This window comes from Suricata suricatta, chromosome 3 (assembly GCF_006229205.1).
Source record: "Suricata suricatta isolate VVHF042 chromosome 3, meerkat_22Aug2017_6uvM2_HiC, whole genome shotgun sequence".
NCBI classification, from domain to species: Eukaryota; Metazoa; Chordata; class Mammalia; order Carnivora; family Herpestidae; genus Suricata; species Suricata suricatta.
Window position 1 is genome coordinate 75,168,183 of NC_043702.1, and position 22,629 is coordinate 75,190,811.

The 22,629-nt window shown below is 45.5% G+C and overlaps 1 protein-coding gene across 5 annotated transcripts in view; it reads right to left on the bottom strand.

Moving 5' to 3' along the window:
• The window catches only part of FMNL2 (formin like 2), a 307,011-nt gene that overhangs the window by 4,068 nt on the left and 280,314 nt on the right, over positions 1-22,629 (bottom strand). For 3 of the 5 annotated variants that reach the window (XM_029934582.1, XM_029934585.1, XM_029934583.1), the window contains exons 14-25: positions 21,244-21,556; positions 20,715-20,918; positions 15,858-15,982; positions 15,000-15,202; positions 13,237-13,471; positions 12,114-12,182; positions 11,894-11,974; positions 9,751-9,880; positions 7,388-7,551; positions 6,361-6,462; positions 4,340-4,438; positions 3,528-3,651 (exon numbers count right to left, since the gene is read on the bottom strand). In XM_029934582.1, the coding sequence (XP_029790442.1) occupies positions 3,528-3,651; positions 4,340-4,438; positions 6,361-6,462; positions 7,388-7,551; positions 9,751-9,880; positions 11,894-11,974; positions 12,114-12,182; positions 13,237-13,471; positions 15,000-15,202; positions 15,858-15,982; positions 20,715-20,918; positions 21,244-21,556 (1,849 nt within the window). Of the gene's footprint in view, positions 1-1,469; positions 1,596-3,527; positions 3,652-4,339; positions 4,439-6,360; positions 6,463-7,387; positions 7,552-9,750; positions 9,881-11,893; positions 11,975-12,113; positions 12,183-13,236; positions 13,472-14,999; positions 15,203-15,857; positions 15,983-20,714; positions 20,919-21,243; positions 21,557-22,629 lie in introns of all 5 variants that reach the window. The other 2 variants (XM_029934584.1, XM_029934586.1) reach the window with 2 other exon arrangements.

Genomic DNA, 22,629 nt, shown 5'->3' on the forward strand with positions numbered 1-22,629 from the left:
TTAAGTAAAAATGGGATGAAAATGGAAAGCAATTCAACTTAGTGCTTAACATACCCGGCATGTTAGCCAACAGAGGAAGAGAGGGGAAGGCCATTAATATAAGAGATGTTAGATAAAACGAGGGAAAGATGAGAGGCTCTTCCCACCCAGCCCTCGGTCCACCCAAATCCAAGCTGCTTTGAAATCTGGCTCCAGAAGGATAGTCCAGCAGCAAAGCTGACAGGAACATTAGCTGAGTAGATGACAGTGTCCCGCCTTGTTAATAAGCACTGGAGGGTAAGTACACTGCAGGGTACGCAACAGCACACCGCGTCCTCTGAGATCCTCACTGACATAACAAGTGCAATTCACAGAAAAGCTAGTGCCACCATCAAAACAGGTACCCCGTTCCGTGCCAATCTCAGCATGGGGGTTAGTGGTTATTTCCAATCAGAACATGGGCCTCCCTTGTCCATTTGCTAATCGACTGGGCACTGCAGAGAAGTCTGTCTCTTATCCAGCCATCAGGAACCAAGGGCAGGCCGTTACTTCTTGGTGTTTGGGGTTTTGTGGCATTCTCCGAGACTAGGATTTTGCTATTAGTGTTTCTGGTTGCCACCATTCTGACCAGAGAAGCAGGTCCAGATCTGATCTCATCACAAGAGTAATGCCCTGGATTTGACACGGAACTGAGTCCCAGTGAAGAAGCACAAATGAGATAAGACTATGGGGAGCAACTAAAGCCCCTGTTTTCACTTTCTGCCTCACAGCCTTGCTCCAACATGCCACTGAGTGTGGGCATGGCCCTCGGAAGGAGAGGAGGCTGAGTACAGAGCTAGGGATCGCCTGTATCAACGTACACAGATTTCTAGGTCCGCTTGTCCCATTAGCTCCATTGCACTGTGGGTGATGGCTGCACACGGTGTAAGATAGTCAAGAAAGACCCAATTTACAACCGTGTGTAGTTCACAGTTCTTTCTGCAAATCAGTTTCCAGCTTTAGAGCACGCTGCATTCCCGAGCACTTGGACACAGCTCATTTTGTCATCAAAGCATGTTAACTCAGAACAGAAAGGAGGCTGTACCACCCGTGACAAAACAGCAAGTGCTCAACAAATGTTAGGTACAGTAGTTACTGTTATTAATGACTATCATTTTGTGTTCAAAGATACTAGCCCAAAAGTCTTATAACAGCCTACTTGGTCCCAATACTACCAAGTAGTAGTGCTCTATTTACACTGTTTTTCTAAAAATTTCTGCAAGCAATTCTATTAATTCAACTCCCACACACTCAGACCACCATAGTCGTGTGGATTCATAGACATACTGAAAGTGGCAGTGAGTAAGCAGCAATGACTGAAATGCAAAACCATGCAGCGGTGAAGGCAACACACAATCTAACATGGTGGAGATGGCAATTCCATGCTAGCATACTGGGCAGCCCGAACGCACAGACAGAGGGGCATAAGAGGTCAAAAAATCTGTAGCAACCTTTTAAGAGTATCAGGTGAGAAAGAGTAATAGTTTAGTAATGGTATTCCTCAGTGAGAACAGGTTCGCAGAAAAATCGAGAGCCACGCTTGGCGGTGCGAGCAGTAAAGGGCACAGTCTTCAGCACTGCATTGAAAATGACAGCCATATAAGACAAACAGCAGAGAGTAGAAAGCCAAGATCTATCAGATTAGTACACGGTTAGTGCTTTGTTAATCATACCTGGGGAAGGGGTGGGGGGTGGGGGGGAGTGACTGGGGAAGGAGGGAAAGGCAATATATATCCAAGTGAGTTCATAAAGTCTAAAAGAGTTGCTCAGTCTGGGGACTGGTGGGTGGAAAATGTTTTAAAAAGCATAAAACCTGCTCTAGAAGCAGATATACTGATACGCCCTCCACGGTAAGCTGAACGACTAGGTCAGGCAAATAGAAACTGTACATTTCACTCAGTTTACAAGCCAGGTGTCACTGACACGGAGAACAGAATGACGGAAAAGGACTCTAAGTTCTTAATACGTGAGGCTCGATGCTTCTCTCCCTACAAGTTAATCTCATTAGGGCACTGAGCCTAACAGGTGCTTACCCAGAAAGATCTGTTCCTGGTCTTGCTCAGAGCAGAGCTGCTCCGCCATTATGGGGGAAACGAGCAGGGGGGCGAAACAAGGGGGATGTCCTGGGGGCCATCTGCAAGTCACTGCAGAGTGACAATGAGACATGGGCAGACGCACGTGTACCAATTACGTGTGCGCCACACTCAGGCCATGTACCGATCCACGGACGATAGAGACAGCTTTACTCTGGGCCAGAAACTCTTTACTGACTTCCTGTTAGGGATTTATTTACCTATTTTATTTCCTTGGGTCTGAGCTTGTGGGAAAAAATTGGGATTTTGGCAGTTTGGGATCGATCCCTATTTATGATGCTGCCTGAACTATTAACAAAAAAATGATAAGTCAAAAATCTAAAAGTTATATATATTTCTTAAAAATGAGGACAAGGGAGGAAATGTGACTAATGACTGCACATTTGATATTAAAAAGTTGTTTTGGAGGTGTGTGATAATGGTACTATGGCTGTATTTGTTTGCTTTATTAAAGGGTCCTTATCTTTTGAAGCAAACAGAAATACAACCAGATGAAATTGTATGTCTTAGACTTGCTTCAAAATAATCCTAGAGGTTGGTGAATGGGAGGTAGGCAGAAGCAGACAAGTAACAAGACTGGCCATGAGCTAAAAATTATTAATAGGTGATGAGCATATGGGAACTCATCATACTATTTTCTATACTTTTGCATGGATATTTTTAAAATTTTCTACAGTAAAAAAGTCTGAAGTCTCTTGGAAACTAATAAACAGTATTCATATGCAACAAACAAGAAAGGAGTGTCACTAGTGGCCACGGTCACAAGGTAGTGGCTCAAATCACTGTCCTGATCTGTAAGAGAATCAGAATCTCTACAGAACGGATTCAAGCAGCAAGCATTAGGCTACAACTTAAACAGACAAGAACCAGGCCGGGTGAGGCCCCACTCGCTGACAGCCTTGGGCTAGAAGCCTGCAGGCCCACGAGAATGAAAGCACCAGCTCCTGATTTCCTATGGTCTTCAGCTACTTTGAAGGAGGGGAAAAAAAGCTCTTAAAGAGTATGCTGGAACATTCTGCACTCTGGTAAGTACACAGCCCTGCATGGGCCTTGTCCATAGTATTGATTAATCAGGCACCTGGATAGGAGTGGCCGCATAGTAGAAAATGGAGCAGGCTAACAAATCAAAGACAACGGAAAACCATCAGAAGGCGGGGCCTGGTGAAATGTGCAAGGTTCCAGTGATCATGAAAAACAGATTTGCCAGAGAGTGCTGGGGCTGACAGGCAGTACACAGCCACTATAAATACGCTTCAAACACTAGCATGGAGTCCCTCCATATTGCTCTGGCTCCGAATAAAGTTACCTGAAGAAGTTGGAAACCCTGGACAAAAGCATAAGCACGATGTGCGGGTAGCTCACTACGGGTAAGATCAGTGGGGTCTCCAAGGGCCACGACGAGAAAGTATCTTGTACCTGTGATGATATCTTCAATGGCGCCATCTTTCCCTTCATATACATGTCTGTTATCTTTAACTTGTCGCCTTCTTAATTCTGCAATCAATTCTTGCTGCTGCCTCTTTGATTTGTGGGAAGGAGACTGAGCCAAAAGAAAAATGGCAGAGATTAGTGGGACCAGCACCACTGGTCCAAATGTGCCCGATCACTGAGTAAGCAGCCTCAGCCAGAGACAGAAATAGCGCCTTCCCAACATTCTGCTCAGAGAACAACTCAGAAAGCTTCGGGGCCGAAAACAAACTTTCTCTGAAGCACACACAAAAGTCCATCTGGTAGCAGTGGGAAGGCTGGATCCTGTGGCCACAAGAGACAGCTGATAATAACCACAGACGGTTTCAATTTTGATGCAGAGGATCATGACGAAGAACACTCCGATTTGCCAGCCAGGCTGCTTTTCTCCAGGGACTCCTCCCTCCCATTCCTTGTAGCGAAGCCGTCCACCTCTCAAGACCAGCACCAACGGCAACCCCATGAAGCCTTCCCTGGACACTAAAGAGTTAACCATCAGGTTACCTGGTAACAGCCCCATTATATATCTGCCCGATCTCTGTAAACTTGGGAGATGCTACCCAAACATGCTCTTCGCCTCATTCCACTGTTGGCTGAACAGAGTAATGAAGAACAAATCCAGGGGCCATGTTTCCAAGCCCTAGTAGGGAGCTGTAAGGCTCCCAAGCAAACCTGGCTCGGTGCCCCTCTCCTGTGGCTCCGGGGAGCCACAAGCGCCTCCGCTCCCAGGAGGAACCTCTCAGGGGACAGGCACTTCTCACCTTTGGGTCCTGCTGCTCCATGAGGGCTTCTTGCTCCAGGAGTTTTTCCATGAGTGCTTGTTCCTGCTTTTTCCTCAGCTCATTTTCCTCTTCAGCTTGCTGGGTAAAATCAAAAGAACCCAAAGATTATATCAGTGGGAATGATAGCAGTCGGGATTTTTTTTAAGTCGTTCTTAGAGAATCTTGGTGAGCCTGGAATCAGAGTGATAAGAAAGCTTACAAGATCAACCACTTATGCCGATGCAGGACTCTGATCCGGGCTTTCACCGTTGGCCTACAGGACATCTCCTAGCAACTGCAATTCTGGTCCAGAAATCCCTTCCTGAGGACCCCTTCCCCACTCACCCCACTTCTCAGCCTCAGTCCTACACAGGTGGGACATCCGGCAGCTCTGCTCTGTGACTTTCACATGAGCTTATTTCGTTCCTCGAACCTGTCCGCCTACCTAGAGTTTCTCTGAAAGCAGGAATTCCGATTCCTCTCCTTGTGCCCACTGTTAGGGCAAAATCTCCGTTCACTGGCCTCTCGTTTCCTTCAGGGGTCTCACCTGAGTGATGCTTTCAGGTCTCTCCCCACAGCTCACTCCCTCCCAGGAGCAGCAGAGTGACTAGTCTGATAAATTTGGGACATGAAACCAAACAGGCTCACCTCAGCTCAGCACTCTTGGGCATTCTCGCTTTTGAAGCCCGCCTCCCTAAACGTGGTCCCAGCACGTCACAAGAATCACGATGAGTCATCTCTGCAGCACGGCAGCATTACAAGCCAGTGCACCCAGAGCACCGCAGGCGGCGGCAGCTGGTGACCGGTGACCTTCGCACCGCTCCCAGCGATTTTATGCTGCGTTTGGGTTCATCCTCCTTTTCCTTCTTTCAACAGCTTGTAATATCACGGCTACACAAAGCCATGCCCAGAGAAGATAGCTCAGTAATGTAACCCTTCAAATTTCAGTAAACGGCCAAAGGACAGTTAGAGAAGTGACCCACTATAGCCAACAGGATGTTTCTCAAAAATGATGACCGTGCCACATCCTTCCTCCTCCGACGATCACACTCCTTCCTCCACCAAGCTTACCAAGCTCATACGTACACAGCCCTGGAGTGTAACGTCTGCAAGTCTCCTAAGTGCACGACCATCAGGGGATGTTTGTTCCCTTGTCATTCTTCCTCAAGGAACAAACTCTTCCAACACATGCCTCTTTGGCTAACATGATTTTTCAAGACAATAGCCCTGGACTGGGTCAAATGTCCTATTTAAAGGAAAGGCTACTGGGCACCCAGGTGGGTCAGTCAGTTAAGCATCCTATTCTTGATTTCAGCTCAGGTCATAATCTCACAGTACCTGAGTTTGAGCCCTGCATCAGGCTCTGCACTGACAGCATGGAGCCTGCTTGGGATTCAATCCCTCTGCCCCTAACCTCCTTCTCCCTCCATACTGTGTCTCTGTGTGTCTCTCTCCCTCTCCCTCTCCCTTCCTCTCTCTCAAAAGAAACAAACTTTAAAAAAAGAAAGGAAGGGCCATTATTGGTCCAGATAGGAAACAGACAGTAACCATCCTTCCTAGCGCCACCTTGCAGCCCACACTAGAGGAAGGTCCTAGACGACCTGAAGGCCTGGGCAGGACACACCCAAGCAGGCTGTCCCCGACCTCAGCTACAGCGTCCTTGCCACAGGCCAGAGTCCACTCCCTTGACCCGTCCAACAACAGCACGGGAGACCTGGAGTTCCTAAGTCCTTCACCCCGCCCACAAGAGGAACAGTCAGTGAGAAGTGATGGTCCCAGAGTGTCTCACGTGCCCCAAAGGGCAGCCAAGAGCTTTTGTCTTCAGGCCGACCCTGGAGAGAGGGAGCCTCGCCGCTGAGGAGCTCCCCAGAACTGGGGAGTGCTGACCTCCCAGATCCGCTGCCTCAAGGGACAGGGGAGGCCTCTGCCCAGCTGCGGACACGCAGACACAGCTCTGGGGGGACACCCATTTGAGAAATAATGCCAAGGAAGACTTTAAAGGACCCCACGCTCCTAGTTACCTTATAGGCTTTCACAAACCGGACAAAGACGGGAAAGAAGACAGAGGGCGGAGTCGTCTTGGGGTTTTCTCCAAAATACTTCACCACATCATCGAAAGCGTCCTGTAAAGAAACAAACTTCTATTGAGTTTCGTAAGATCGAGCATTTGAACTTGACACTCCGGGGGAAGAGCCGCAGCAAAGCAGCAGGGAGCATCCAGCTGCCACCACAGCTCTTGTCTGCCCCTCTCACTTCCCCACGACTCTCTAGGGACTCCGGTTTCTTCTGAAAGCCCAGGCAAAGGTGACGAGCAGGCGGCCACAGTGTAGCACAGGAATTCACCTCTGGTACCTCCTGCGTTTGTGCACACTGTCACCAAACATGGGGCTTCCCCTCTCGAGAGCTTCCTAAGGGATCTTAGAAGTCACTCAGACTCCAACCGCACCTCGCTGCGTCAATGCTCCTTACAGTGTTCCCACCTCAGGGACACTCAGGTCTCCACTTAAACTGTTCTCTGGCACAAGACTGCCTCATTTAGGAGCCCCTGAACCACGTCCGCTTTCTGAGTTCCCACAAAGCTCCGCTTCCCTTCTGTGATGACACGCACAGTCCGATTTGGCTGGTTTTCAGATGTGTACACTTAACTCCCAGTGTAGTTTAAGATTTCAAGGTCAAGGCCTATAGAAACCCAACACACTGGGCAGGAACAGGGCTTTGCTAAGCACAGGAATGACACATGTTGGTAGAAATGAATACAGGACTCACACAGAGGGAGCCTAGGAGTGGAAGCGGAGGGGAAGGGATGGGGCCTCTAGAGAAGAGGTGAAGACTCCAAATTAGAAGAGGACAATGAGCAGAGTAGGGTCACTTCCATGTACAGTATTCAGAAAAACGTCACCCACAGGAGCCATCAGTTTCATAAGAACATCTATCCTCAGTAGACTGAGGGCAATCTTCCCCCAAAGCCAGGGCCAGCACCCGGCTTTAATGGGTAGGGGTAAGGGACTCAGTCCTTTCCTCATGAGTGTCCAAGGCACAGGTACTTACCTGTGCAATCTTGGCATCATCTTGCAGCTTCTTCAGTTTCCCCTCATTGCTGAGGATGAACTCCTTCAGCAGCGTGTTGTGGTCGTGCATGGTGTACTCCCTCTTGGTTAGGTCCATGCCTCTCTGGAGCTCTTTGACGTCCAGCAAAACATTCTCAAGGGAAACTGAAGTAGACACAGCAATGTCCCCATGAATATCGAAAACCACAGGGAGTCTGTCTGCTAAGCCCAGTTCTCAGTGGATTGCTAGAGTGACTCAGGGCCTTAGCTCTAATTCCCAGCTTTTAGAGCAGAGATCTTACAATATGAATAATTTACTAGTGCTCACTTCCGGGCACTGCTTTAACTTTTATATATGCAGTAATTCATTTGCACTACTAGCCCAATTTGCCAACAACAACAAAAAAGGCAGCATAAAGAGGTTACATGACCCTAGACTGTGCAGCTAGGAGATGGCAGACATGGAGCCCAGATCCTGGGATTATACCCAACTAGTCCACTTCTCTTCTAGGAAACGATAAGCTGTTGGTTAGTCTGTAGGCTCAGAGCTTCCCTAACTGTATGGTGGACCAAGATCTTGACCTCTTTTACATTTCAGTGGCTCTCCAGCAGGGGGTAGCATTGAAATGCTGAACTTTAGTTACTACTGACCACTAGAAACCAAGCAACCTTGGACAGCTTGTTTCTGTCAAACAACCCTGCCCTGCTCCTGGAGGTTCATCAGCATGAACCCCCTCCATGTGCAGCCCGGCCAGCTCCCAGAGCAGCCCGTTCCTGAGCCTCCTGCAGGGAGACCGGGCCCCACCCTGCTAGACTCACATGGGTCTTATTCAACTTTGACTCCTCAATGCTTAGGACAGAGCCGCGTCCACAGCAGGGGTTCAGAAAGATCCCCTGAATAAGCAAAGGAGCAAAGGTATAAAGAATCCATGTCAGCTCACCTGGCCACCAAAGAGAGAGCACTGACAATAATCCAGCCAGAGCTCCTCAGTCTCTCTACTTCCTGACTGATTGTTTTTTCTTTTTCAAATGACACTTTTGGGAAATCTGAGGCCAAACAAAACGGCTAAAACAAAACCTTTTTGTAAACATTTTTCTTAATCAGAATTCTGATACTGAACAATCCTGAATTTAGGCAAAGAAACCTGAAAGAAGGAAAATCACTCCACCAGAAGAGAAATCCTAGGAACTGTGTGAGTGAGCCCTGTGCCCCCAGTGGGTCTGCCATGGCCTGCCCTGCACAGCCCTTCACAAAGGGTCGTTCCCACCCGCCTCTCGGGCCGAGGGCGTCCTCAGGATCCATCCCTGGTAACAGTGCCTCCTCATCTCATTCATCCATTCCTTCATTTGCTCATTTACTTACTCCCCCCATCAATTTGCTAGGGGCTGAGGGAATTATAAGGATAAATAAATATAAAGATAATACCCATAAACCCACAGGTTGAAACAGACATGTAAATTGTTATAATAAAATTTGGCCCATCATGTATGAAATAGTAAGAACACAAAAGGAGCAATCATTCACTTGGAGGAAGTCAGAGAAAGTCCTGCCCTCAAAGATTCGATTCTCTAAGTCTGAAGTAGGCCTCAGGAATATGAATTTATAATAGACCCCTTAGCTCCTCAGGGTTCAAGATCCCGGTGTGAGAATCCGAGTACGTAACCAACTCCGGGGTTAATCAGCATCTTGTTCCTTCTAGCCTCACAGCCTTTGTGGAAGACGTGGCACATTAGACAGTACACTACATAAGACATGAGTTCTCGTCTGTTTCTGTCATGTTCTACCCATGTGACCTTGGGTGAGATATAATCTCTAAAAATGTCAGTTTTCTCATCTACACCACGGGGATACCATTACAAACCTATTCTAGCCTGGCTGTCTCAGAATCACTGACGATTTAAATAAGAAAATGTATAACTGCTGTAGCAAAATAACAGCCCAAAGTACTGATGATTGAGTTCCCAGTCGAGCTAAAGGCACAATGCTTAGAACGACCACATCTGAGGAAGTGGGACGATGCAAAATCAAACTGGTGGGGCAGGGGAGGGTCCTGGGGGTTGATTTTCAGATTTTGATTCTCGTATTTCAAGTAACAACAAGGACAACAAACGGAAGAGGGAAGCTGCTCAAAGTCCAGAGACCAGACTCTCTAGAGAGGACACAGAAGGGTCTCCCTGTTCGTTACGGCTCCTGGGAGTGGGCGACACCACGGCCCAGGCGCTCCAGCCAAGAGCTTCTGACCTTGTCACCTTGCCTTTCCAGAGGCGTTCTGAAGAGCGGTTAGGCAGGGGATGGCTCCCCCGCGCTCCATGATTAAAGGCGTTCAATGTCCAAAAGTAACATAAAGCGCCGAAATCAAGTACCTGCAGCAGCTTTCTCCACATAATGAAGCTCATTATAAAACAGGGACACTTGGTGATATTTTTCTTTTACGACATTTGAAATATAGTGCAACAGTGTTTGCTTTCGGTCTGTTGACTTTGTATCTAAGAGCTGAAAACAAAAGGAACAGGGGTTAGGGTAGAAGAGGCTGGGAAGCTTGTCGGTCAGAGGATGTCCTCCCATGCAGAGTAACAGATGATGGCGCCCCAAAGTGGAGGACAAACACCCCCACAGCAGGGTCAAGCCTGGCCGTGTTCTCCCCTAAACCAGCCCACCGACATGTAAGTGACCACAGGGCTCCTCCACCAGGGCATATGCTCAAGGCCAGGAGGACCCCAACACCGAAAACTGTTCATGCATCGCTACCCACACAAAACCATGCCATCCCACATCTGCCATATGACATCCCCTGACTTAAAAGTGGGAAGCCCCCATTCGGAGGGAAGAGAAGGAGCAGAGGAGCGAGTGTGGAGCTGGTGGTATGCGGGTACTGCCTACACGCCAGGGCTCCCGCACTGCAGTCTACCATTTTTAGGTCAACTCTCATTCCCTGGCCTCCATGACCCAAACCAGCTGGGCTGACCACACATGAGCCTCTTGGGGCCAGGAGTGGGACCAGCTGAACACATGTTACCGAACAAGCCATGTCTCCCCAAGGCTCAGGACACTGCCTGAGCAGACAGAGCCCAAACTTCTCATGTGGAAGGCACGTTAGCCCCAGCCTTGGGGGAGAAGGTTGCATGGAGTAGTTTTTCCTAGTCCTGCCTATATAAGTCAGAGGACTCTGAAAAATAGCACACTCTTCTTCATTCAGGGGGAAAATTTTTTTCAATGTTTATTTTTGAGAGAGAGAGAGAGAGAGAGAAAGAGAGCACGCACAAGCGAGCATGAGGGAGGGGGAAAGACAGACACACACACACACACACACACACACACACACACACACACACACACACACACAGAATCTGAAGCAGGCTCCAGGCTCTGAGCTGTCAACCTGACATGGGGCTTGAACATATCAACCATGAGATCATGACCTGAGTGGAAGTTGGACACTCAGCTGACTGAGACACTCAGGCACCCCCTCCCTTTTTTTTTTTTTTAATGTAGGAAACACAGAAAAGTAGAAAGCATTTCGAAAAAAATCCCTAATTCTATCCAACCTCTCTGTTAATATCTTAACCTACTTCCATTCAGTTTTTTTTTCCTACATTTTTACTTGGGTGAAATCAAACTGTACACCCAATTGATACCTTCCTTTCTTTTCTAGACACAATTTTTTTAAAAAAAACTTTCTAATGTTTATTTTTTTTACATTTTCATTTTTAGAGAGAGAGAGAGAGACACACACACACAGAATGTGAAGCTAGCTCCAGGCTCTGAGCATTCAGCACAGAGCTCAACATGAGGCTTCAACTCACAGACTACAAGATCATGATCTGAGTGAAAGTTGGATGCTTAACTGACTGAGCCACCCAGGTGCTCCTATTTATTTTTGAGAGTGAGAGAGACAGAGAGAGAGAGAGAGAGAGAGAGAGAGAGAATGAACTAATGCCAAGTGGGGGAGGGGCAAAGAGGGAAACACAGAATCCAAAGCAGGCTCCAGACTCTGAGCTGTCAGCACAGAGCTAGATGTGGGGCTCAAACTCACGAGCCTCAAGATCATGCCCTGGGCTGAAGCCAGACATTTAACCAACTGAGCCACTGAGGCTCCCCACCAAATTATTTCTTTGAAAATTCTTCACAGACATTCTAAGAGTTAAAAATAGTTTATCACATTAACTACTGTTCTATTTAATAATTTTCCAAAATGTTGGATCTTTACATTGTTGCTAATTATTTGCAATTATAAAATAAATACAGCATCCCTAATTGAGATTCTTGAAGAAAGAGTCCCAGAAATGGAAACACTGGGTTAAAGGGCATGAGTATTTTTAAGGTTCTAAGAGCCTGCTGCCAAATAATGTTCCAGAAAACATGAACCAACTGACCCTCCACCTAGCAGGCAACCTTCATCCAAATATCCGACCCCACTTCCAAGAGCAGACTCTCCACTCTGGGACTTGATCTCTGCCAGTTGTTTTGTCCCTTCTATAGCTCTTAGATTTCTTTTAGTCCACTCACCAGATCTAAACTCTGAAGTTTAAATCCATAAACTGCTCCTCGCTTACTGCTATTCATATAGTTTCCAAGGGCCAAGATAATCTGCAAAAAAAAAAAAAGGGAGTGAGAGAGAGAGAAAAGAGAAGCCCATCAGAACAGCATTCCAGGTATTCCCAGGCCAACAAATGTGGCTTGACAAGTCAGCTCTTCCCCACACGTATAGAAGGAAAACTTTACTTGCCTCTAGAATTTTCTTCAGTTTTTGGGATGACTTTATAGAGACAGATGCTGCTATAATTGAGTGCAGTTGCTAGATTCCATTCAGAGGAAGGAAGGGGGTGAAAAAAGAGACATGTTAAAAATAAGAAACTCTAATTGGAAACTAAAAATTTAACACAGAAGAAAACAGACCTGCATTTAGACCTTAAATGCTGAGATTCTATTTTTTCTCAACGAGACAAATTTAACTTGTCCTGCTAGGTCTTAGGTAACCATATCATTACACGCAAGCTCTTCTCTCAAAGTATTTGAAATAAGAAATGTCAGAACGTATCATCAATGGGACTCAGAGCTCAGAGTCCATAGCATCTTCTAGCAGAACTCAATTCCCCACCCACCTCCTCAAATCATGTAAGACAGTATGTTTTTAAATGGAGCTGTCCAAGAATGAAAACAAAACACCAAAGGAATATAATCACCCTCTAGAAGTTCTCAGAACATATGCTGAACAGACATGCTACTGTGATCAGTAATTAACAAAAGTTTATTTAGAAACAGAACTGGGAAAGAACTATTTATGATGCTTATGTTTATAATGTTAATAAGTCTCTACCAGATTAACACAAAGGGACAAGACGGTTGGCTCTTCTTTCCCCTTGCCACAGTGTACTGTAACAAACCTCCAAGAAGAAAGACTCCTGTGTTAAATTTATAACACTTCCAATGAAAGCCAATGAGCCTGTTCAATAGAGATATGGGGTCATTTTTAGAAATGAAAGTAACATTTTCAGGCTGGCCAACCTAGCCAGAAGACTGGATTCTTCAGGAGAGGAACAAGTTTGAAAAAATAATTTTCCTGGTCCTAAGTACTGAAGTGGAAACCCAAAAAACATCTGTAGACACAGAAAATGTCATTCTATAGAGGAGAACAGCAATGTGGAACATGGAAATCCACCATTTTCACATCACTTGGCATAAACAAAGTGAAAAAAAAGTGCCAAAATAAAAAAAGCCATCTAGAAAGTTCTGGGAAGGAGTCTTTAGAGCCCATGACGCTATGTGCAATACTGGAAGAGACTTACAAGGAAAACATGATTCTATGTATCTCTCTGGACCCTCTCCCCTGCCAGAGTTGGTCCACTCACAGGAGTCAGCATCTGAATGCTTTCTGCAAAGTTCCCAATGAAGGCCATGATGGTCATCTTCTGCATGAGTCTCTCGATTTTACTGAACTGCATCATGAACCGGTCTTCATCTGACAAGTTCTCCACGGGCTTCCTCTCCCGCTCATAGAGCCGGAACACTTTCACCTCATTCTCAGTTGGCAAGAACCTCATCAAACATTCTACAAAGTCTACGGGCAATGTCTTCAAGTCAAATCTGAGGACAGATGTGGACATGTCAGTGTTAGGGAGAACACCTCCTACCCTTTCAACCACACCACCATCTGGTCCTGTTCATAAACCAGCAGTGCAATGAGTTGACGATGTCTACAGCGGAGCTGTAAAGATGGCAGTTGCTGTGGCTGCTGACTGAGCAACTAATAGCTCCCTTCTGAGAACCCAGAACTCACACAATAGCCATGCTCACTTTTAGCTATTACTATAGCTTTAAGTTTCTAGAAATCAACAGCAAATGATAGTACGAAGAGCGAAAAAGGCAGGCTGAAACGTCTGACGGTTAAGAGGTTCAAAGACGAGGTCTCTAAGGCATATGGAGCACTACTAATTAGGGAAGTTAATCTCACACACAATTACGAAATACTTGGTAAACTCTAATGTACATCAATTAAAAAAAGTCTGGGGTACTTTTTCTTCCTTAAAAAAAAGTATCCAAAGGCCTGTACAAAATGGATGCTTTGTAAAGGCACACGTCCCTTGAAGGTAAACCAGACCTTTTTAGATGTATGCTCAATTTGAACAAACCATGTATTTGCTACAACCTCTATTTTTTTCCCTGAAAAATCTTTGTCTGGCAAAATAATACGTTTATATCTAATCCTCATGACAAGTAAGGTATATGCGGATTAAAAACCAAAATGCTTATCACATTTCAACATCAAAAATCAGAACACTAGGATACACTAGATTACTGGATTATGATCCTGACTCAGGACATAAAAGAGGAACGAATGATTTCTGACAGTCATATCCTCCTCCATGAATCTCTTACCAAAATTTATGAAATGCCAATTCACGATGAACTCATTCCTAACACATCTAAAACATTTGTTCTTTATCATATTTGAAAGTCATCATGACCACAAGAAGGGCCAAAAGATTCCTCTAATAGAGAAGCAAATAAAACGAATACCTTCTCTGCAGTTCAAGGATAAAAAAAGAACTGAACTTTGTTTAAAATTTCCTGAAAGTTGCTAAAAGAAACAGGAATTACATTCCTATTGTTATGAATTAAAAGATGCATCTGTATCCCATTTGCAACCAGCATTGAAGTGTATCATTCCACAAATGCCATCAAATTTGTATTCAACAACTCTAGAGACAGTGGAGATGCTCCGGAGAAGAGTGACAGTCTCTCCCTCTGCTTAGCGTGGGTAATTCTCCACTCCTTGTATGGAAGCATTGCTATGGGCATATAGGAGAGCAGACCAAGTTAATAAATGAGGTCACAATCCAGCTGTTCCTCTTCTACAGTAATTTGACTCTAATATCACACTCCCAAGGGGAATTTCTGGCCCACCCCTTTGGTGGCATCATTTCATTCAACTCTGAAGTCACAAATACATAACAAAGGGAATCTCTGGTGCGTGGGTATCAAGAACCTTTTATCTTCTATCTTGCCCTGCTACTGAAATATTTCTGTTGCCTACCAATTCATCCCTTGGACATTGTCAGTTTTATCCTATAAATCTACCAGAATTGAACTTTCCAGAATGCCCTGAACTTACACATGGATAGCTTTACATATCTCGTCAGCAGTCTTTCCAGCTTTCCTCAAAGTTATGGCAAGATTTTTGGCCCTATTTGCTTCCAGTAAAGTCACTTTGTTTGATCCCTTCTGTGTTATCTTCTGTTTGCTTGAAGAAAGATCAATGGCAGGACCTTGAGCTTTTGTCTTAAATATTTCCTCAAACTCGTCCACATTTAAATCCTGGAGTAAAAAGGGATGGAATGGGCAAACTGGATTATACTTAAAAATTAACTCAGGCAACCATTTTGACAGTTTCTTAAGCATCAAAGAAAAGAACTTAACTTTTTCTACTCAATACTTGGCCTGATCAAGGCTCACTCTATTTTCCTATTTGTGCTATGGCGTGACTTAGGCCACACAGGCAGCCATGAAGGGCTAAAGTAGAGAAGTGATTCCATCTGGCCAATTCAGCTGCCTTGCACTAATTAGCTAGCACAGAATAAAACAATCCATCAAACCAGCTAATGAGTGTAATTATTGAGTTCTTATTCACTTATAGTTCAATAAAGGGTTTTTATGCCCTTTTATAAATTAAGGACAGGGCTTGTGTCAGATACATATTTTGTGGCATCTACTGAAGATAATCAAAACTACTCCATAGTAACACAACTTCTTAAACAGTTTTGAAATGACAAAATAGTGTCCTATTCTCTAATATTAATGTTACTATTAATACTGAGAGACTTGAGTAAGTTAGAGACTTTTCCCTTCTTCTTTACATTGAGGCATTTAAAATACTAGCATTTTATCGCTGAAATGTCCAGGTCAGCAGAGCACCCATTTGAACTTTGCCGCACAGAGAGAGCCCCTAGTTTCTGACCAACGAGAAAGATACCTCCAGAATCCGCTCATCGTCAATTTCGTTGAACACCGTGCCATTGATCTGATTTGGCTTCAGGGCAACCCAGTTAAAAACTGGCATTCTGAACTTCGTCTTGATTGGCTTCTTAATTTTCACAGCTACAGAAGTCAGAGAGGATGAATTAAGATTCCACCCAAACCCCAGGACTCTCCAGAACCATCAGAGGAGTCCTTGCAGATGACGCCTGAACACTGGAGGAACACCGGCACGAGGCGCCCAAGTGTTTTCAAACACGGAAAACACCACACGTGGCTTTGGCTAGAGCAATTTGAGGTTTAGCATTTGGTTGACTGATGCAACACTGCAGTAAACTTGTCTAAGAGTCAAGGGTTTGGGGTTTTTTGTCTTTTTTTTTTTTTTTGTGCAGGCAAATGGAATGTTGCATTACAGTCACAATGTTAGGACAATGTGTAGGACAAAGTACTGGGGAGCGAAAACTATTAATGATGTTACTAGACAACAGAGAGGACAAATACTCTGACACTGGTGAGTGTGAGTCAAATTTTGAAATCTTAAATTCTAGGTTCTAGAGCACATTACTTCCCAACCAATCTTAAAAGATGATCTGAGACTTCAGGCAGTGGCTGTCTATACCACCAGGAATGTAACGTCAAGAAGGCTGACTTTCTGTAATGTCGAGAAGCAACATATTCTTTTGGACAATTTTAACAATGAGGATTATATTCAGGCTGAGTTATTCCAACCAGACCAAGGGCCACGAACAGCTCAAAACAGAAAATATAGAAGAGTGTAAAAGGGGTTCTTAGAAATCAGGATGAGTACTGCTTTTTGAGAACGGCCACAGTCCCTTCCCCCTTTTATAAAGAGCAAGTTATTCCCAGATATGCATATGCATATGTGCAACTAGGTGGTATCAAGGAACCCACTAAAAACACGGAAAACCTCTAAACAGAGAGGAATGGATCTATCTTTGAGGAGTCAGGTAAGGAGCTGCAGATTCCTCTTACTCTGGGGAAATGAGCTAAAAAAGGAACTCATTAAAAACTCCATTAATTAAGTACACATCACAAAGCAGTCTTCTCGAACCATCTAGCTATACACATTATGTACCTTTTTAAGTCTATCTTGGGACACCCACCGCACTGTTTGGGAGCTTCACTATCTGCCATCATCCGTAAGGGAGAGAACTGCAGTGCAGAACGAAATAAACCCAACATACACTGGGCTTTTACCTGGCTGCCTGCCATTCCTCCAGAGTTATGAAAGCCACATCAACAGCAGGAATGGCATCTGATAAGTCCACACAAAGCATGCAGGAATGCAGAAACGCAGTCTCCGCAAACCAGGCCTTTCTACCACCACGTGTCACCTTAGGCCCCACCACGCAGCAGTGTTGGATTGCTCACTGCACTTCATTTAGGTCTACACTGCCCAGGAAAACCCATGTCCTCCACAGGACAAAGAAGGAAACCTTCCTCTGGTCTGGCCTTTGAGCAATATGGGGGGGGGGAAAGAGGAGGGGGTGGTGAAGAACAGCTGTTCGGGGATCTTTCCACAATCTGAGCCGGCGATCTGTCTCCACCGTCCATCCACAGCCACCGCAGGCCTCAGGACACTCGCTAAAAGTGATTCCTTCTGCCACCCTATTTAACTCATCAGCAAGATTAGGAATAAGCTTGAGATCAGAACCGAGGCAAAAACAAGTTATCTTCAGAAAGGTGGTCCTGACTCCCAGTGGGAAACAGGGGGAGAGGAGGGGGCGTTGTAGGAGGAGAGGCCTACAGGAGACCATGAGAGACAAGTGCTCACAGTGTTCGGGCTGAGGGCAGTGGCTTCATGTGGTGGTGGGTGTTCCACGGAGAGAGCCAGAGACCAGTAGGAAAGGCCTGGAAACACAGCACCTAGCGGCCTGTCCCTGTTCTGTGGAGCAACTACCCCTTCTCCCCCAGAATAAATCTAAAATCCATCTAGAGTCGATGCCTTGGATCCAACTATGATAATTAAACTAAGAGAGGGAAAAACCCTCCTTTTCTCTCAGGGGGAAAGGAATATGGCATATGAAATCCAGGCTGGTCAAGCCATAAGCTCTTTTACTAAAACGCACAAGCAAACCTGGAACAAGTCAGCCAACCGCGAGACTTCCCAGAGACACAGGGTCAAAATGCAATGGTTCAGCATAAGATGGAGTGAAAACATGTCAAGGCACAGTGTGACCAACAGGGACACATGGCAAACACTCAATACACTCAGTGAAGCAACCTACAGAAAAGCTTGATTGGCCCATCTTTGGTGGAAGCAGAGAGAACAAAGAAAAAAAAAAAAAATTAGATATGGTTAGAGGCAGGCCACTCAGCAATTCACGCACTCTTAGCAGAGAATTCCATGCTTCTTGGATACATTTCACAAGGCAGCCCAGAGCCAAAAATTCATTTTCATTCAAGCCTGCCTTGAAGACTCCCTTATTATTTTGTTTTAAAAAGTAATCCTTTTTCAGAAGAGGGGGGAAAACTGATTTCATTATAGTGGTCCCCAACAGCCATACTGAATTGTGCTAGGTATTACAGAAGAAATGAGCAATCTTTTAATGAAGAATAATCAGCCAAATACAAATTCTCATTGTGAACTTCCAAAGCACATTCTCCCGAAGAGACAGGAGTCTGTCACAGATGACCGAAGTGAGAAATGGGAGCCAGACTGCTCTGTCACAGATTTGAGGAAGAAGCCTTACGCTTCAAATATACGTTCCACAGCAGAAGTTTTCTCTATAAAATGCAAAGAAAACTTAGATAAAATTAGGGGACCTCATTCGGGTCCCCTGTCTTAGCCACCCAGCACACACCTGTTCATTGCCTATTGAAGAGATAGGGAGCCCTTGGTAGATCATCTCAGCTCTGTCCCTTGGCCCCATTGGGACATCCTGAATCCATCTGGCCTCTTGATTCCAGGGAGAAAGTTACCCAACACACCTCATAAAATGTGCTACATAATGATCTTCTAATCCTTACATCTTGTAAAAGAGAACATCTTGTGGTCAATAAATGGACGCTTATGGCACTTATGAGAGGTTTCTTAAATCCCATACATGGTCCTCTAAAAAATGGTACAAGACATGTAAGGGACAACTTCCAACTGCAAAACCCTGAAGGTGGTGGTGGTGGTCGTCAACTGAACAGAGTTCCACACCCTAAAGCTGAGATAATCCAGAGAGCCTGCAAGTTTTTAAAGTTAAGCAGTGGGAAGAACCCAGGCAAAAAAATGAACCAGAGAGGACAAGTCTTCTACTGAAGGGAGCCCTCGACCTGCACATCTCAGCCTCATGGCCCTTTTGCTCTGCCAATGCAGTTGGAGTTCTAGAAAGCTCTAGTGAATGCAAGTGGAGGCTCTATCACACAAAGCTTTTGCCAAGGAGAAAGGAAGGACCAAAGGAGACACCCGACAGAAGCCACATCTCACGGTGAGTGCTCTCAGGGCGCTACAAGGATGAGCTGATCAGCAAGCCAGGTGCATAGGCCAGTTACAGGTTGTCACGCTCAGTCACTGACAGCAGCCTGTTGATGGAATGGACTCCCGGGGCTTCTCAAGAGGTTCTGGGTTACTTACATTCCAAAACCCAACAGTTCCATAAGGACACACTGTCAACTTTTGTCCTTCAGAAGCCTTAAAAGTTCTAGGAGAAGGCAGTAGACCGGGGAGAACTTGAAAGGTAGAACTAACTCACTGGATTACTGTGAATATTACTTTCGACAAGCACCTTCTTTGTTTCTGACAATTCTGTGGAGGTTGGGGTGACAGATTCGATGTGAAACAAGGAGGTTGACTGGGTCACTCGGATGAATTCGCCCCAATGACTGGCTAGTACAGGTGCCGGTGGGACACTCAGGGGGGAGCGGGGGGGCAGCCTGGAAATCTCTTACGGCAGCTAAGACAGCTTATAGATACCGGACAAAGGCTCTGGGAACCAGCACAAGCATTAGAGTGGTAGTTCTGCATCAGAAATAAGAGACTACATGAAAGGACAGGTGTCAGGGAGGAAGCAGACCTATGTGATGTCACAGAGATGATATGGCAAAGCTCAGAGCAATTCAAAATGCCAGGGAAATGCTCCTTGACTGAGAAAATGGCTGGGGAATTTTAGAAAAGAATAAAAAGTCAACTTTCATGAGTCAGAAATCAGCACTTCTATTTCAAGGCATCAGAACCACTCTCTTCTTCTTGCCCCCCACACACCCTATTTTATTTCTGGTGAGGGGTGCCACCTTCTACCCTGGTTAGCAGGAGGGCAGCACAGGCTATGCAGAAGCATTTCTAGGCAAGGAGATACTGCTCTTGGCAACATCTTCCCTTGACGCTTTAGTTCTGCTATCATGAATTCTGGGATCTTCAAATGTGCAGAAGAAATGTCTGGAAACCTACATCAGGCAATTGCACAGAAAGGCATTTTCTCCTTTTGAAAACAACATTGCCAAATACCTTCCAAAACCAGAGCTGAGGGCCCCAGAAGGACTCTCTGTCACAGCTCTGACTACTACAGATGTCCACAGGTGTTTGATGAACCCATGAAAATGCACTGATCCCTAAGAAGGTCACTAGTTTTCCTTTCCCTTCCTAGGTGGGGAGAGTGGAAGGTGGCACACTAGAAAATCAGAACTCCCTGCTAGAAAGAGCGTAACAGCAGCTCCTCAGAGAAAAATGCCTCCTGGGCCTCACTTCCCCTTTACCGGCTACAGTAGCAGGAATGATACAGAGGAGATACAGGGGATTGCAAGAGACCTGGCTGGACCCTCACACACAAAGGCTGTAAGGCCTCCAGAGGTAACACAAGTGAGTATTTCTTGCCCAAGTACCAGGGACTCCATTCTGTGTTCTTACCTGCTAGTCCTGAGTTGAAAACCACTGTGGGTGAGGACGTCCCAGGCAGCGGGGGTGCAGAGGGAGGAGGGGGGGGAGGTAAGGGAGGGGCTGGCACAGTCTCAGCTGCAGGACCCGGGAGGGGAGGGGGAGGGGGCGGCGGAGGCGGTGGGGGAGGGGGCGGTGGCGGTGGTGGCATAGGTGGCGTTACTGGGCCATTTTGCACTAGCGAAAAAAGAAGAAACAGATCGTCTTTGAAAACAGGAGAATGGTTTGACCGGTAGGATGTCACGCACACATGAATCCAAAAACAAAATAGTGACAAGGACACGGGAAATAGTGAAAGGACTATTTCTCACTGAGAAATAATATACTGCAGCATATGTAAAATGAAGCTTTATAACCTAAATCTCAAAATGTAAAAAGTTTTTAAAATCAGTGAGTAAAAGAAAATGTCACAAAAAGCAAAGCGCATAAACAAATGGCAGATAAAAGAAGAAATACGACTATCTCCAATACTACCCTCAGTTCTTTCACCGAGGCTTCTCACCTGCTTCAGGTGTGTCTGACGATGGAGGTAGTGGTGGGGGAGGAGGGGGGAGGGGGCTCGAGGAGGCGACTCCCATTGCTGGTCCCACGAAGTTACCCACTGCCACCTCTGACCCTGTGGACAATGTGCCAGAAGCCACCACGGGCAGAATGGCTATGTCCCCATCCCCTTTCTTCTGAATTTTAATGGTCCCTTGTTTCTCCAGTTCATGAATCTTTTTTTCCAGGGTAGACTGTCTTTGAATGGCTTCTTCTTTTTCTTTGACCATTTTCCTTAATGTGTGAACCTGGGTATTTGCATCTTTGTAGATTTCCTGCAAAAGAGTTCACAGTCAAGAGTCTATCTTCATGGGACATCCATACTTATTACCATCAGATTGGCAAACTGAAGATCAAAAAATAACCAAAAAAGGGGCATGTAGGTGGCTCAGCTGGCTGAGCATCCAACGCTGGCTCAGGTCATGATCTCGCAGTTCGAGAGCTGGATGCCCATGTTGGGCTCTGCACTCACACCTCGGAGCCTGAAGCCTGCTTTGGGTTCTGTGTCTCCCTGTCTCTGTGCCCCTCCCCTGCTCACACTCTGTCGTTTCCTCAAAATTAAATAAACACTGAAAAATATTTTTTTCATAACCAAAAAAAAGGAAAAGAAAAAGGAAAAGAAGAAGGATACTGACATATAACTAAGAATTCTATAGAGCTCAGCCTCCTATAAAAGTCCTATTCATTCTCAATTGCTCACTGGTAATGCATGCAATATATTCTAGTAACTGTTATCACCAATACGGTTCTTTCCATTAATAAGCACAGCTAACTCAATCTTTCCTACAGCTGAAGAGGAGCAAGGCAGAGAGGACCCCAAAATAATTTTATAGCTGACTTTGGAATACCTCAAGGGTATTCTGGTGAGATACCATGTTTTCCTTTTACTTGTTTTAAAATTCATTTGTAACTCCTAGACACATATCCGCTAACAGCAGACAAAAGGCCCTAAATCAGATTTGGATAGAAGTCAGACTGGGATTAAAAATCTGCAAAGCAGAGGAGAATCTACTCATGAATACCCAGGGGCTGACTGTTCTTGAATGGGTTTCTCCAGCCTGCACAATGCCCTCTTGACCAAGCTCAGGATAGCAATCACTGAAACACTGTCCTTTTGGTACGCAGTTCACACAACAGGCCAATGCCTTGCTCTACTAACTAGTTATTTTTGTCTAGGTTTTTAGTAGAAAACAAAGTTACAACGTTCAACGTAAAGGTTGTCCCTGTTCCTTTTATAAGGGGCTCACCAACGTTCCAGGGAAAGGATTTTCTGGAACTTACTTGCTGGGTCTTGTACATGTGATCTCTCACCACAAACCTCCAGCAGGCAGGGAAACATTCTTCACAC